This window comes from Leucopleurus acutus, assembly GCF_964270905.1.
Source record: "Leucopleurus acutus genome assembly, chromosome: 15".
Lineage (NCBI taxonomy): Eukaryota > Metazoa > Chordata > Mammalia > Artiodactyla > Delphinidae > Leucopleurus > Leucopleurus acutus.
The window spans coordinates 77,159,341-77,175,102 of record NC_139157.1 but is presented as its reverse complement, the minus strand read 5'-3'; the positions used below and the strand labels follow the sequence as shown (position 1 = coordinate 77,175,102).

At 37.3% G+C, this 15,762-nt stretch overlaps 1 protein-coding gene across 2 annotated transcripts in view; it reads right to left on the bottom strand.

The window, feature by feature from the left end:
• Positions 1 to 13,096, bottom strand: part of IMPG1 (interphotoreceptor matrix proteoglycan 1) — a gene marked incomplete at both ends in the record, with an annotated part of 94,454 nt that extends 81,358 nt beyond the window's left edge. For both annotated transcript variants that reach the window (XM_082855395.1, XM_082855396.1), the window contains one exon: positions 13,030 to 13,096. In XM_082855395.1, the coding sequence (XP_082711521.1) occupies positions 13,030 to 13,096 (67 nt within the window). The remainder of the gene's footprint in view (positions 1 to 13,029) is intronic.
• Positions 13,097 to 15,762: the final 2,666 nt, after the last annotated feature.

The window sequence follows — 15,762 nt, the reverse complement described above, 5'->3', positions numbered from 1 at the left end:
AGGAAAGGGTTAGGACCCTGGAAAACCATTGTAAGAAGTAAAGCTTGCTATCTTCTATTCTATTATGTATTTGCATGGATACATATGTATTGGTAAGTCCATCTCACTGCACTAAAAAAAAGAGGAAGAACTAAATCTATAGGTGAGATGCCGAGAAATTTTGCTGAGGGCGTATGCGTCATGGTGAGAGGGCAGGGACCGAATGGAAGTTGAAGGGAGAAGTAGAAAAGAGAAAGGGGAACAATAGGGTCCTACAGTAGAGCACAGGGAACTATGTTCAATATCCTGGGATAAACCATAATGGAAAAGAATATGAAAAAGAATGTATATATACGTGTAACTGAATCACTTTGCTGTACAGCAGAAATTAACACAACATTGTAAATCAACTATACTTCAATGAAAAATAAATAAACAACAACAACAAAAAATACCTACCAAGTTAAAAAAAAGAGTTCATTAGAATTCTGGACAAGCATTAAAGAAAATGGCATGAAAATATATTTTGTTGATCCAATTTTTATAAAATAATTATCTGTTCATATACATGGAAAAATCTAAAAAGATCTATAAAAATGTTAATTATAGATTTCCAATAAAGGAAAGAGAAAGGGGGTGGTCTCTTTTGTGCCCCGGGGGGATGACCTGTGAGCAAGTGGGGTCCTGAGCTCTTCATATCTGGTAGGTGTCAGGGAGTCGACAGGCAGGGGTCCAGCAGGGCAGGGTCTTGGACCCAGAGCAAAAATGGGTGCTCACTCCCCACCCCTTCCGTGGGGAGACAGAGGAGGATGTTGAGTAGGGGTAGGAGCATACTCCAAAAACACCGGCCTTCTGTGTCCTCAGGAAGGAGAGCAACACAACTGAGGCACTTGTCCTGGGGTAGCTTGAAGGGCTCATAGCCTGCCTTCACCTAAGGCGAGGAATCCTTCACAAAAAGTCTCTTGGCCAAGGCCCGTTCACAGCCACCTGCCGGTTCCAGAGGTACGGTTCCTGCTGCAATTCAGGACCATGGGATGCCCTCGACTCCCAAGTGCCCTCAAGGTCTGCATTCGTGTGTCAGAGGTTGTGAGAAACCACAGTATCAACACTTAGCTTCTTCATGCGGTGCTAAATTTACTTGAGCATTTTAGCAGCGAAGTTTAAAATGTGAAGGATTGTAAATGATTTTCACATGAATACATAAGCAAACTCAGCAAAATCCTTTCTCCCCCAAACAAGCCAGTCTTGAAAGTTAGAAGAGTAGGATATTTCTATAAGCTGTGACTAACTGTAAAGTATATTTCTTTGGAAAACGGTGAGTGGAGTTGGTTTAGTGCTGAGGTCAGGTTGAAGTAAACAGGCATGTGAAACTGAGGCGAGAACAATTATGTTGAAGTTGCTGGCTAGCCTAGCTAAGGCTTGTTTTCAGGAGTTGACAGAGAGAAACAGTGTTTTCCCCAGCAGCTGGATGTTTTAGTACCCCTCAAATCACCCTGGGTAGGCAGATACCTTCTCCGTATCTGTGTAGGACCAACCCTGTTAAGCCACTTTTAATCATCTCTTCCTTACATTAACCTAACTTCTACTAACCTTTTTCTGCTTCCCAATTTTTAACCCATCATGGAAATTTTGGGGGCACCATCTCCATTGGTTTCAGAATGTGGACTTTAAATAAATACACAGGTTACGAATAAGAGAATCAGAATGGAATTTTACAAGTTAATCTGAGATCTGCGGATGATGCGTTGTATCTCACAAATGTATGGGATGTGATAGTTTTCAGAGCATTCTTCTAGCCTGGCTTGACAGATAGTTTGAATGATACGGAAACCAAAGGGTTTCGCTTGAACAAGAGTCTGTCCACCATCTGCTTGGAAGTGGGTGGGGAAGATAAGTAGCAGGAAATCACAAAGACCTACCAAGAGCCTGTAAAAACATCCCCCAAATTAGAAGGAAGCTAACTTCAGAAGCTGGGAGGACACTGAGGAAGTAGCAGGGGGCAGGAAGATAGATTCGCTTATGGGGCACATTAACCACTTTCCTCTGGTTCCAGCTGTGCTGGTGTCTTTCTCCCTTTGATTTCTAGGGGTGCTACATATTTGGAGCATATTTATCTCATTAGATTCTAACCATGTCTGAAGTACTCATATCAGAATCAGCTAATTTAGCCCAGCATCTTTGTTTTCTGAATCTCTTCGTTGCTGACGATTCTAATATTACAAACTATGAAACAGCTACTCTTAAGTTTTAGTGCTCTCATGTAAACCTGGTCTTGGAGTGTATTGGGAGTTCTGAGTAAAGAGAATTGCGTGTACAGCGTTCTTGCATATATTGCCACAAAAGAATGATATTATAGCTGCTCAAGGAGAGCAGAATTGGAGCACATTAAACAGGTTAAACAGCTATACATCTCTGCCTTTCTTATGCATGAGGAACTATCACAGTTCTTGCAGAGAAGAAAGATGAACTTCATCTTGAGTACCTGTGGGGCTGAAGTTACAGTAAGATAACTCTGCCTTCCTGAGCCACTTCCTGAACTTGGGCAAATAATCTCGATGTGCTTCAACTTTCTAACCTACAAAGGGTATAACAATAATTCCAACACCATAGATATGGATTAATGTTTGCGTGTTATATAGTTCTGTTTTGTTTTGAAGATTAAATGAGAAAATAGGGTCACGATTTTGCAGAAGGCCTGGCACATTGTTAGCTCTTATTATGATGTGGTACCGTTTTACTTTGAGGTTTAGGGCTAGGAATAAGATAGGAATAGGATTGCCTGATTTAGCAAATAAAATATAGGACACCCAGTCAAACTTGAACTTCCAATAAACAACTATGTAAATTTTAAAATTTTTAGTATAAGTATGTCCCATGCAATATTTGGGACACATTAAATATAAGTGGGCAAAATGTTTCTGTTAAAAGAGAAAGATTGTCAGACTACATTTAAAAAATTCTACTATATGCTGTTTTAACAGACACATTTAATGAAAAGACATAGGGAAGTTGAAATTAAAAGGATGGAAAAAAGTTATATTATGCAAACACTAATCAAAGGAAAGTTGGTATAGCTATATTAATATCTAATGAGGTCAGAGGTCTTCTGTTAAATGTTCCATAACCAGCTCTTAGGGTTGGATGAGAAGGCCTGATTTGCAACATTTGCCAATTTTTCTGTGTTATAACTCTCCCATGGCTGATTTCAAGCCACCGATGTGCTATTACTGAACACAGAGTTGGGAAGAGATGTGAGCAACTGGCTCCTGTAAGTCAGTATGGGCCAGTTCCACCACATCAGTGGACAAATTTCCTTATTTGGCTGAAAGTATTACAAAGACGATGATAGTCACATCCTAATTGTAAAAATGTAAAAGTCATCAGAAAGATGTAACAAGTTATAATTTTATGTACTTAATACTATTACCTTAAAATATATAAAGCAAACTTTGACAGAACAATAAAGAAAGTAAAATCAACAATAATAGCAGGTGGATTTTAAGAGATCTTTCTTGGTAACTGATAGAACAAGCAGAAAAAAATCGATAAAGATACAGAGGATTGAAAACATAACTAAAATTGACTTAATGAACATATATAGAACATTATAAAACAAAAATATAATATAGTATATATTTATATTATATATAAAATATACTTCATTTTCAAGCACAGGGAGAACATACAAATATTGACTGTATATTGGACTATAATGCATGTACATTATGTTCTCAGACCAACAAAGAAGTAAGCTAAAAATCAGTTTTAAAAAACAACTGGAAAATTCCCTATATGTTTGGAAATCGAAAAAAAATACTTATAAATAACCCATAAGTCAGTGAAGAAATCATGCTGGTTATTAGAAATATCTTTATCAAATGATAAACTTTTACATAGTAAAACTTGTGGGATATAGCTAAATCAGTACTTGAAAGGTAAATTTATCTCATTAAAATGCCTATTTTAGAAAAAGAAAAAAGCTAAATATTAATGAGTTAAGCATCTATCTCAAGAGGTTAACAAAAGAAAAAAAATAAAAGAAAATACAAGAAAAGAACATGAGTAGAGCTTAATAAGATATAAAAAAGAAGATAATATAAAAGAGAAGAAAAAGACATATAAAAGCCAAAAACTTTTCCTTTGAAAATACTAATAACAGAAACAAAAAACATAAGAAGGAGAAGATACACTTAATTACTATCAGGATTGAAAAGGGGGACATCATTGTATTTTCTATAGACATGAAAAACTTAACAAGAGGGTATGAATAATGTTTTGTCACTAAATTTGAAATTTTATATGAAATGGATAAATTCTAGAAATATACAACTTACCAAAATGGATATAAGAAGAGACAGGAAACCTAATTATTATCACCTTTAAAAAATTGACTCAGTAGTCAAATATCCTTTCATAAATATAACTCTTTAGCTTCATCAGAGAGTTCTATCAAATATTCATGGAAAAAATAACTTTATTTTCATACAAACTCGTACAAAACCTGACAAGGAAACTATGTGAAAAAAATCATAGTCCAATCTTGCTTATGAATATTAATGTAACATTTTGAAATAAAATATTAGCAAATGGAATCCAGCGGCGTGTGAAAAAAGGTCATGACCAAGTTGGAGTTATCTCAGGAATGTAGGGTTAGTTTAATATTTCAAAATTTATTAAGGTAATTTTTCACATTAATGAATTAAAAGAGAAAAACCATTTGGTAATCTCAATGGAAATAGAAGAAATACACAATACATTTCCATATTTATCCATGATTAAAACTCTTAGGAATAGCAAGGAACTTTTCTTCACAACCTAATATAGGGAATTTTCAAAAACAAAACAAACACAAAATCTAAAACAAACATCATACTTAATGGTGAACTATGAAAGAATTCTCTTCAAGATCGGTAACAAGGAAAGGAGGCATGCAACCAGCATTTCTCTTTAACATCATACTGGCTGGCCTAGGAAGGGCAGTAAGAAAATACAGAGAAAGAAAAGATACAAAGACTGAATAGAAAGAACTCAAATTTTCTTTATTCACAAATGATAATGGAGAAAACTCCAAAGAATTGCTAGTGAAGTTTCAGAATAAAGATTGTTCAGCAAAGCTCTGGAATATAAAACCAATTACTTTTTTACATAGAAATGTAATAAGGTAAGGCCAGACACTATAAAACTCTTAGAGGAAAACATAGGCAGAACACTCTATGACATAAATCACAGCAAGATCCTTTTTGACCCACCTCCTAGAGAAATGGAAATAAAAACAAAATTAAACAAATGGGACCTAATGAAACGTAAAAGCTTTTGCACAGCAAAGGAACCATAAACAAGATGAAAAGACAACCCGCAGAATGGGAGAAAATATTTGCAAATGAAGCAACTGACAAAGGATTAATCTCCAAAATTTACAAGCAGCTTATGCAGCTCAATATCAAAAAATTAAATAACCCAGTGCAAAAATGGGCCAAAGACTTAAACAGACACTTCTCCACAGAATATATACAGACTGCCAACAAACACATGAAAGGATGCTCAACATCACTAATCATTAGAGAAATGCAAATCAAAACTGCAATGAGGTAGCACCTCACACCAGTCAGAATGGCCATCATCAAAAAATTTACAAACAATAAACGTTGGAGAGGGTGTGGAGAAAAGAGAACCCTCTTGCACTGTTGGTGGGAATGTAAATTGATACAGCCACTATGGAGAACAGTATGGAGGTTCCTTAAAAAACTAAAACTAGAACTGCCATGCAACCCAGCAATCCCACTACTGGTCATATACCCTGAGAAAACCATAATTCAAAAAGAGTCATGTACCACAATGTTCATTGCAGCTGTATTTACAATAGCCAGGACATGGAAGCAAGCTAAGTGTCCATGGACAGATGAATGGATAAAGAAGATGTGGCACGTATATACAATGGAATATTACTCAGCCATAAAAAGAAACGAAATTGAGTTATTTGTAGTGAGGTGAATGGACCTAGAGTCGGTCATACAGAGTGAAGTAAGTCAGAAAGAGAAGAACAAATCCCATATGCTAACACATATATATGGAATCTAAGAAAAAAGAAAAAAATGGTTCTGATGAACCTAGTGGCGGGACAGGAATAAAGACACAGATGTAGAGATGGGACTTGAGGACACAGGGAGGTGGAAGGGTAAGCTGAGACGAAGTGAGAGAGTGGCATGGACATATATACACTACCAAATGTAAAATAGATAGCTAGTGGGAAGCAGCCACATTGCATGGGGAGATCAGCTCAGTGCTTTGTGACCACTTAGAGGGGTGGGATAGGGAGGGTGGGAGAGAGACGCAAGAAGGAGGAGATATGAGGATATATGTAATGTATAGCAGATTCACTTTGTTATACAGCAGAAACTAACACAACATTGTAAAGCAACTATACTCCAATAACGATGTTAAAAAAATGTAATAAGGATGCCATTTACATGATCACAATTAATATCAAGTGGCTAGGGATAAGTCCATGATGTGGAGCCCTTTAAAAAGTCATTATGCAACTTAATTGTAAGGTACTAATAAAAGGAGAGATAATTCATGTTCTCGGTAGAAAGACTTAATGCTCTAAAGGTGTCAATTTCCCCCAAATTCATCTATGGATCCAACACAATTCCAGTTCAACCTCCATAAGATTTTTGTGGAACTTGGTGAGCTAATTTTAGAATGTATTAGGGAAGAGTGGAGAGTCAAGAATAGCTTAGACACTCCTGTAGAAAGAGAACTAAGCCAGGGAAACATGGGTACAAGATTTCAAGATTATTATAAATTTGAAATAATTGAAGCAATGTGGTGTTAGCTCAGGGATAAAAAAAATGAACAAACCCATGCCCATGGCAGAAGAGGCATCACAGAGCAGAGAGAAAAGGAGAAAGTATTCATTGAGTGGTGCTAAAACAATTGATTATCAGTATTTTAAAAAAAAAGAAATTCTTTTCCTGCTTCACACACACATACACACACAATAAATTGTCGTGAATTAAGTATGAAAAACAAAACGTCTTTTATAAGACAATATAGGAGAATATGAAGTTACTAAGGCTAATTCAACAACACTGAAATTAAGAATGTGTGTTCATCAAAGGCTATACCATTAAGACAGTAAGAAGGCAAGGCTACAAACTGACAGAAGGTTTTTGAACATAATTGCAAAAGGGTTGGTGTCTGCAACTTAAAAGGAACTCTCCAAATCAGTAAGAAAAGACATATATCTCAATGAAAAAATTGGTCAAAATACTTGTTCAAGAATTTTCTAGAAGAAGAAGCACACAAGACCCAAAAATACAGGAAAAGGTACTTAACTTCGTTAGTAATCAGAGAAATGCAAATTAAAACCCCATTGAGACACTATTTCACCCCCAATGCAGAGTGACAAAAAATAAAAAGTCAGGCAATAACAAGCGTGCATGAGGATTTGGAACAAAAGGGATTCTCACTGCAAATGGCACAGACACTTAGGAAGACAGTTCGTTATCACCTGGTAAAACTGAAAACATGCATTCCTCGTGACACAATGATTTCTCTCCTATTCAGAAGAGAGAGAGAGAGAGAAAGAGAGAGCTAGACGCTGGAGAGATTCCTGGAGAGCACCGGGGGACAATTGGGAATGTCTGTACCAGTGTTGTATGTAATGCAAAGTCCATCAGCAGAAGAATGAATACACGGTGTATCCATACCAGGCAGCAGCATGTCCCAGGTGCCTCTCAAGCACCATCTCAGGCCCACTTAGCCTCACCTGTCTCTCAGACCAGCTCTTCATAAGCTCTGACCCATTATGGGAGACACAAGCCCACAGTTCCTTGCCTCTTGCTGTGTCACGGTGTCTGTTTCTCCTGCCCCAGGATTTTCTGTTGCTGCAGAGGTGTGAGAAGCGCCAAGACCCACCCGCGGTCCATGGATGGGTGCACTGGAAGTGCAGGGAAGTTTATGTCCTTTGAGGTGAACTTTTATTTAATTTTTTTATTTTTATTTTTTTGCGGTACGCGGGCCTCTCACTGTCGTGGCCTCTCCCGTTGCGGAGCAACAGGCTCCGGACGCGCAGGCTCAGCGGCCATGGCTCACGGGCCCAGCCGCTCCGCGGCATGTGGGATCTTCCCGGACCGGGGCACGAACCCGTGTCCCCTGCATCGGCAGGCGGACTCTCAACCACTGCGCCACCAGGGAAGCCCAAGGTGAACTTTTGAGGAGATCTCTTATGAATTTTTCTCCATTTACCCCTAGGCTCCCAACCTCATGGACAATCTGGAGATCCTGTAGTCTCTAAAGATGGTCCCTTAATATCGGCAATTGGTTGCACTTGACACCAAGTGCTGGCCAGTTTGGTGAGGCATCTTTATGTTGGTTTTCCCTCTTTCACTGCTTCATCCCTCATTTTCTTCTTCTCCTGTTTCCCTGAAAATGCACTCCCTAATGAAGTAGCAGGTAAGCTCTTGCCTCAGGGTCTGATGTATGCAACAGTGTGGGTGACTCTTAAAAATATAACGTTGAGCCAAAGAACTAAGTCATAGGAGAACACATACAGCATGAGATTACTTATATAAATACACAAACAAAATGAAGAAATATTAATATACATCTATAGGTGGAAACACTAATGTTAAGCAATGACATGATTAACACAAGATTCATGACGGTAAAGGGGAAGAGATCCTGGCAGAGCAGACAGGGGACTTCTAAGATACTATTAATGTTTTATTATTTAACCTGGGAAGCGAGCATGTTATTATTATTCTCTAAATACCACATATATGTTTTGTACACTCTTGGTGTATATTTCCCAAGTAAGGAGATCTGCAGAAAGCAATGTGTCTAGCCATGGCGTGGACTCATGTAGGCTCTACAAGTAAGGCTGGAAAGGAAGGTAGGGGCGAATTGTAAGGACACTCAGATGAAATGATTGGACTTGATTCTGAAGGCATCGGGGAGACTTTGGAAGTTCTTCTCTTTCCTTGGCTTTTGGCTTAGTTTCCTTTAATCCTATTCCTAGGGGAGCAATTATGAAAATAGATGTGGGCCATGGTGAGTGAGGGGTCTAAAGGTGGCTGGATGGAGAAACCCAAGTTGGAATGAAAGAAGATGCCTTTATAAAGGTGCGCAGAAAGACACAGTTTCCTCAAGAATGGCTGCATGTAAATGGGAGAATATTTATCTACTGAATACAACCGTAGGCTTAGAAGTATTTACCATGGTTCTGTAGCTCTTTCATATTCTTCCCACATTCACTGTGGCCAGCAGAGAGGGGCAGCAGTGGGAGTACATTCTCAATAAATAATCGTAATGATGCAAGCTGTAGGTCAGATCTGACAGTGGCATTTCCATATATGAATTCTCATTATCACGGTATCAGCTCTCTGTAGGATAAGCTTCAGCATGCAGATTGCCTTGGATCCAGAGCAAAAAGTACACTCCCTCCCTTATTAAAACGGTTCCATCTGACATGGTGCTCTTGATTAGTGAGGCTAAAATCCCAGGGAGACTGTTTCTCAGTCTCAGACAGGGAACTCAGACCCAATGGTTGCTGAAAACCAGACTTTTACTATGGTCATTTCCAAATACCTACTGAATTATATATAATATAAACCTAGAGACTATTATGAAAAACAAACTGGTTTTTTGGTTTGCCTCAAACGGATTATTTTAAAACGGCATAAGATCTGTGAACATGGGTGAGGCACCGAAGGTATACAGGATCTGAATTTGCGTACGGGATTAGCATGCAAATCTGGTTGATATTTAAGGTGATGGCTCGCTCATGATTGATGGAAATGGCCACGAAAGCAATAGGTCCTGTCAACGCTGCCTAATTAGCTCACACATATAATAGTCCTTCAGTGTGATCAGCAAAATAAGCCTGGAAGGGTCACAAGGCAGCAATCGCCTTTTCTTTTTAAAGCATATAATCTAATAAATGGTCTGAGTGAGGTGTGCTGCCGTGGTTTGTTCAGTTGGACATAAAGTGTCTTCAATTTACATGACTGATTTTAAGGACATCTTTTCAGGTATAATTGAAGAAAAAGATCTGCCTTCAACCTTTTGAATTACACTGTTCTGAGACCGTAGCAGAGATGATAAAATATAGGGGCTGCAAAGTTAATGTGACTGTCACTGGGTGGCTATCTCAGGTATATAAATGAAGCTTTGTTCTCTGTTCATGGAGCCGCAATGAGGAAAAATAACTTCCTGGGTAATTTTATGAAATGAGAACATATCTCAGTAGTAAAGAATTAGCAAGAACTGGAGTGTCTTCAAATGCAAATTTCCTGACATTTCACAGTTACTAAAATAAATTACCCTACCTTGGTGAGCTAATAATAACTTAGGTAAGGTTTCATTTAGTATAACCAAATATAATGCAAAAAGCCCATACTCTGATAAACACCATTTCCATTTTAGGGTTTGCTAAGGGTGGCTTTTCTCTCTTCTCTTTCTCCCACACCTCAGAATGTCACAAGCAATTAGATGAAATTGTTTATGCGAAATGGAAAGGTAAGCGAAGAAAGCAGTGCAGTACACGTAGGATATAACTGGCATCTGCATTATGAAAACCGAAGAGAGGTGCTTGTATCTTGATGAAGTAATTGTTCTTTGAAACTACTGAACTGTCTTTTGTTGCACTAAACGATTTATTTAATGAATGTTTTGAAATCGAAACCATTTCATTTTTATGTATCAATGGAAAAACTACATTTGAAATCTGCAAAGCTTAAAGGAAACCTTTTGAAATATCGGCATATCTCTGAATCTGTTAATATTCTGTGTTGGGTACATAGCAAACACTCCACTTGTGGAATCAAATTGGGAAAAATTACCTACCGGCATAGGAAAACTTTTGAGAAGAAATTTGGCAAAATGAATCAAATACCATGCATAAACGGTTTATATTGCTTTGACCCAATAATTTTACTTTAGTGAATTCATCCTAGGAATCTTAAATACTGAGAGAGCTTATGCGCAAAGATATTCATTGCAATGAATATCTTAATATCATAATAACAAAACAATTAGAAACGATTCTTTCTCTTTCGTTGAGTATTTAGATAAAGCAAATCATGATATCAACTGAAAGGAACATTATGCAGCCAATAAAATGATGCTTGTCAAAGCAAGATAGCAATGTAGACCATTCATCTGATGCAAAAGATGTGCAAAAAGCCTCATATAAAATTGTGTGCGCAGTAGAACTGCAATCATGGAAAGAATGAATAAGCATAGAAAAAAGACTGAGGAACATATGAAGGTGTCAGCATAGGTTGTGTTTGGATAGGTGTACTATGGGTAATTTTCCATATCTTTCGATTTTTCAAATAATCTATAACTTTTTAAAAAGAATTTCTTGACTTTAAATACCCAGTTGTTATGCTCAACAGCTAGTTGTATTGAGTTGAACTCCTCTCTCTTCCAAAAGCATTTTCTATGTAAATACACTCGTAATGGTTAATTAGTCACAAATGGCAAACCAGTCTGGCTGAAGTACATAAACTCTAATTACCCGTGGACCTCACTAATTAAAGATTAACAGAAATTCACAGATCTGAGGTTCTTATGGAATAAAAAGCTCCAAACAAGTAACCATGTAAAGATTTTTTATTATGCAGTTATAATAGTTTGTTTCATAGATATTGGCATATAGCAAATTGTAGTTTTTTGGTGAGCTTCTTTCATTTAAATTTCTGTATGTAATTATGCTATTTGTAATTGTAATAGCTGATACATAATATATGAAAATAGAGAAAATAGCTAAATTAGCTAACATAATTAATTAAACAAAACCAAAGCTGATTTGACTGGTCAAGTTTCGGAAACTGACAAATCGGTGTGCTTCAGCAGATTAAGCTCAGAATATACTGGAATCCCATCATTTGTTTATAATTAAAATGTTTTTATAAATGTAAACATTTATATATAATTGACAAATTGAAAGGCAAGTAAGTAAACTTTTTCTCCATCCATTATCATTTATAGGTAGCAAAACATAAAGGGAATTTTCATATAATCTTTTCCAGAAATTTTCTTCTCTCTCCAGATGTAACCACTAAAATGTTACATATAAAATAACTGACAGGTCTGTTATTTTTGTGACTTAACAAATGCAATCAACAATGTGTTCTACTTTTCTATGGGTGCTTTAAAACCAATGCTTCAATTAAAAGGTTGATTGTCCAAAGCTACGTCATCCTTAAAGAAGAACTGAACATTATTGATTTCAAATGTCTTAAAACATTATGTTATAATGGTCAGCCTTATACTTAAAAAAAAGTGAAGCTTTCTTCAACAAGTTATTTTTAGTACATTGTTTTTCTTAAATATGCCTGTTTTGTGGCTTGCTTTAATTTTAGATTCACTTGAAGATTTGCTATAAAAACTTGCAGTGCTTGTTCTTTTATGCATACAACTTTACAAGCAACCGAGTTTCTGATTTGGTCCCCATCATGGACTCTGAAGATGAAGCACCCTTGCTATTTTCTAAGGGAAAATAACTAATGATTTAACTATGAGAGGGTATGGAATACATTTTTTGTTTGATCATAATTGACAAAGTATTTCATTTTTTTCATGGACCTACTAATTTTATTGACATTAATGTTATGAATGTGTATTCAATGTTTTATAAGAGTAAATAGGATGCATTCATCTCTCCTATTTTATTAACATAAATTGCACTTAAGATGCAAATATAAAAAATATATAAAAACACATATATTATGCAAATATAAAATAAATATTCAGCAAGTGAAAACCATTTCTGACAATCATTCAATCATCAATCAATATTCATAAGATGCAAATATAAAATATATATAAAAACACATATATTATGCAAATATAAAATAAATATTCAGCAAGTGAAAACCATTTCTGACAATCATTCAATCATCAATCAATATTCATTCAAGGCCTACCATATACGAGCCCTCTGAGATACAGGGGTGACTTTCTTGATTTTGAATGTTCAACTCTGTAAATAGATTTTATATATAAGCAATTAAAAAATAAACGAATATTTAAATAACTTACCTTTGATTCCTTGAACTTGGAGAAAAATCCAAAGAACAAAAACAGCCCTTCTAGTTTCCAAATACATTCTGGCTTTTGTGCATTGGTGTTTCTGGTAACAATCACAGAACAGTCCCAAGTCTCATTAAAAAAATAAAATGACAGAAATATGAAAAATAGTGAAATATTGATATTAGCTGAGTGAGGATAACCTTCTTGGTTTACCTTTATGAGGGCTAATTTATGAAGAACATGAGGCAGTGCCTGCTTCTGGAATAATCTCCTTATTTTCCCCTTAGGTGTAATCTCTGCTTAAGGACCAGCTGGAGGAAACTTTATCTCATTAACCTTCTGGAGGAGCATTTGTCAGCCCAGCTAGGGGACCCTGAATGCCATTATAAACAAGTGTCTACAGACAGAAGGAATGCTTTTCTTCCTTAGTTATTCACCTGTTACAGGGACACAGAGAACCAGGGGAAGTCCGGCCAAATGCAGAAGAAGGCTGACAGTCAGGGTCAAATATTTTCCAAAATGACATGCGCAAGGAACATCCACTGAAAGAACTTAATTGCCACCCCTGGAAGTCTGTGGTTAGTCGATATGTCTGTCTCCAGAGGTAGCAAAGCTGTCTCCATTCTCATAGAAATGGCCTGCTTTGTATATTGCTTTCTTTCTGGCATTACACACAGATGACCTTTCTGGGTTTAAGTCTGGTTTACATTTGTAAAATTTGTTATTCATGCACAGAGTGTATAGAGTCAAACAGTTCTACAAGGTTTGTGAAAGATAATGGTACCATACCTCCCTCCGTTCAAAGGCAACCACTTTTAATTCCGTAAGCTAGTTCTTCTAGTAGCCTCATTTGCACCTCTAAACAGTATGCTTCTATTACTGTTTTTTTGTTTTTCGCATTCAGGCATTATCAAATGACGAATACTAAGAATATCTTCTCCCCTACCCCACACAAACCCTCCCCACGCTCGTGAACATGTACTAGTCCCATCCTTCCATCTGCCTCAGTTTTATTGTACTTTCAGTTTATCGAAAGTTCAATCTTATATTATTGTGACTGTATACGTGTTACATATAGCTGAGTGTGGAATACTGTAATTACTAACATGCATTGAACTCTTATGTGGTGATAGACACTGTTCTAGAGATTTCTGTAGATTACCCATATATTCCTCAGTATACCATTATGAGGTAAGTACTATTGTCTCTGTTTTATATTTGAGGAAACCAAGGTATATGTGGCAGAACCAGGTTTTGAACCCAGGAGCCTATGCTCTTAACCAGTAACCTCTAATGACTTTTGCAATTATCTCATTTTTTCCCTAAGTTTCCTACATATAAAACAATCAGTTAATCCCAAATGTTACCCCAGGTGTGTAAATTTCCTCCTCATATGGTCAATCACCTCAGATGGTCCATGTTTCCTAGAGCTTTCTAACCTCCTCCAGGCTGTAGTGTTCCATTTCTTGTTATTGTTCACAGCAGTAATCTGGGGATCTCCTTTCACAAGCATCCTGGGGATTCCTTCACCTCTCTCGTTTTCCAAACCCCAGGTTGCCTTCTTTCTTAACCTAATCTCTTGTTTTCGCAGAGCACGTGCTCTGGTAGATTATTGAAAGAAAGTTCACAGTAGATGAATTTGAGGTCTTATATGTTTGAACATGGCTTCCATCTATCCTGATACTTGACTGATAGTTTGGCCAGCGCTATAGACGAAATGTTTCTGTCCTCCCAAAATTCATGTGCTGAAAACGAACCCCAATGTGATGGTATTTGGAAGTGGGGCCTTTGGGAGATGATTGGGTCAGAAGGTGAAGCCCTCATGAATGGGATTAGTGCCCTAGAAAAGAGACCCCCTCTTGCTCCTTATGCCACATGAGGACACAGCAGCAAGACTGCTTTCGGTGCACCAGCAAGCAGGCTCTCATCAGACACTGAATATGTCTGCCCCTTGACCTTGAACTTCCCAGCCTCCAGAACTGTCAGAAATAAATTTCTGTTGTTTATAAGACACTCAGTCTATACTACTCTGTTATAGCAGCCCAAAAGAACTAAGACAACTGGATACAGAATTCTAGGTTGGAAATAACATCTACTTAGAATATTGAAGACATTAATTAATCCATCCATCATCTTCTAGCTTCCTGTGCTACTAAAATCTGAAGTCTGAATTGTTCTTGATTCTTTTTTTGTTTTGTTTTTGTTTTTTGCAGTACGCGGGCCTCTTACTGCTGTGGCCTCTCCCGTTGCGGAGCACAGGCTCCGGACGCGCAGGCCCAGCGGCCATGGCTCACGGGCCCAGCCGCTCCGCAGCACATGGGATCCTCCCGGACCGGGGCGCGAACCCGCATCCCCTGCATTGGCAGGCAAACTCTCAACCACTGCGCCACCAGCGAAGCCCTGTTCTTGATTCTTTGCATGGGATCTTTTACTCTCCTGAAACTTCTAGAATCTTTTCTTTGTCTGCAATGTTCTGATATTTCATGATAATCTGTCTGGTTGTGGGTCTCTTTTAATCCATTGTGTGGGGCACTTAGAGGACCTTTAATCTAGGTATTCATGTCCTTTAGTTATTGAAAACCTCTTTTAGGGATCTGATTTCCATATTTTAATTTCTATATTTTCTCTTTCTAGAATCCATATTATTTGGGTGGCAGCATTCTTGAACTGGTTCTTTTTTTTTTCACTTTGCAAATGTTTATTGACAGAATGATTGAGTTAGTAAGTTGTCGTATAGTCACA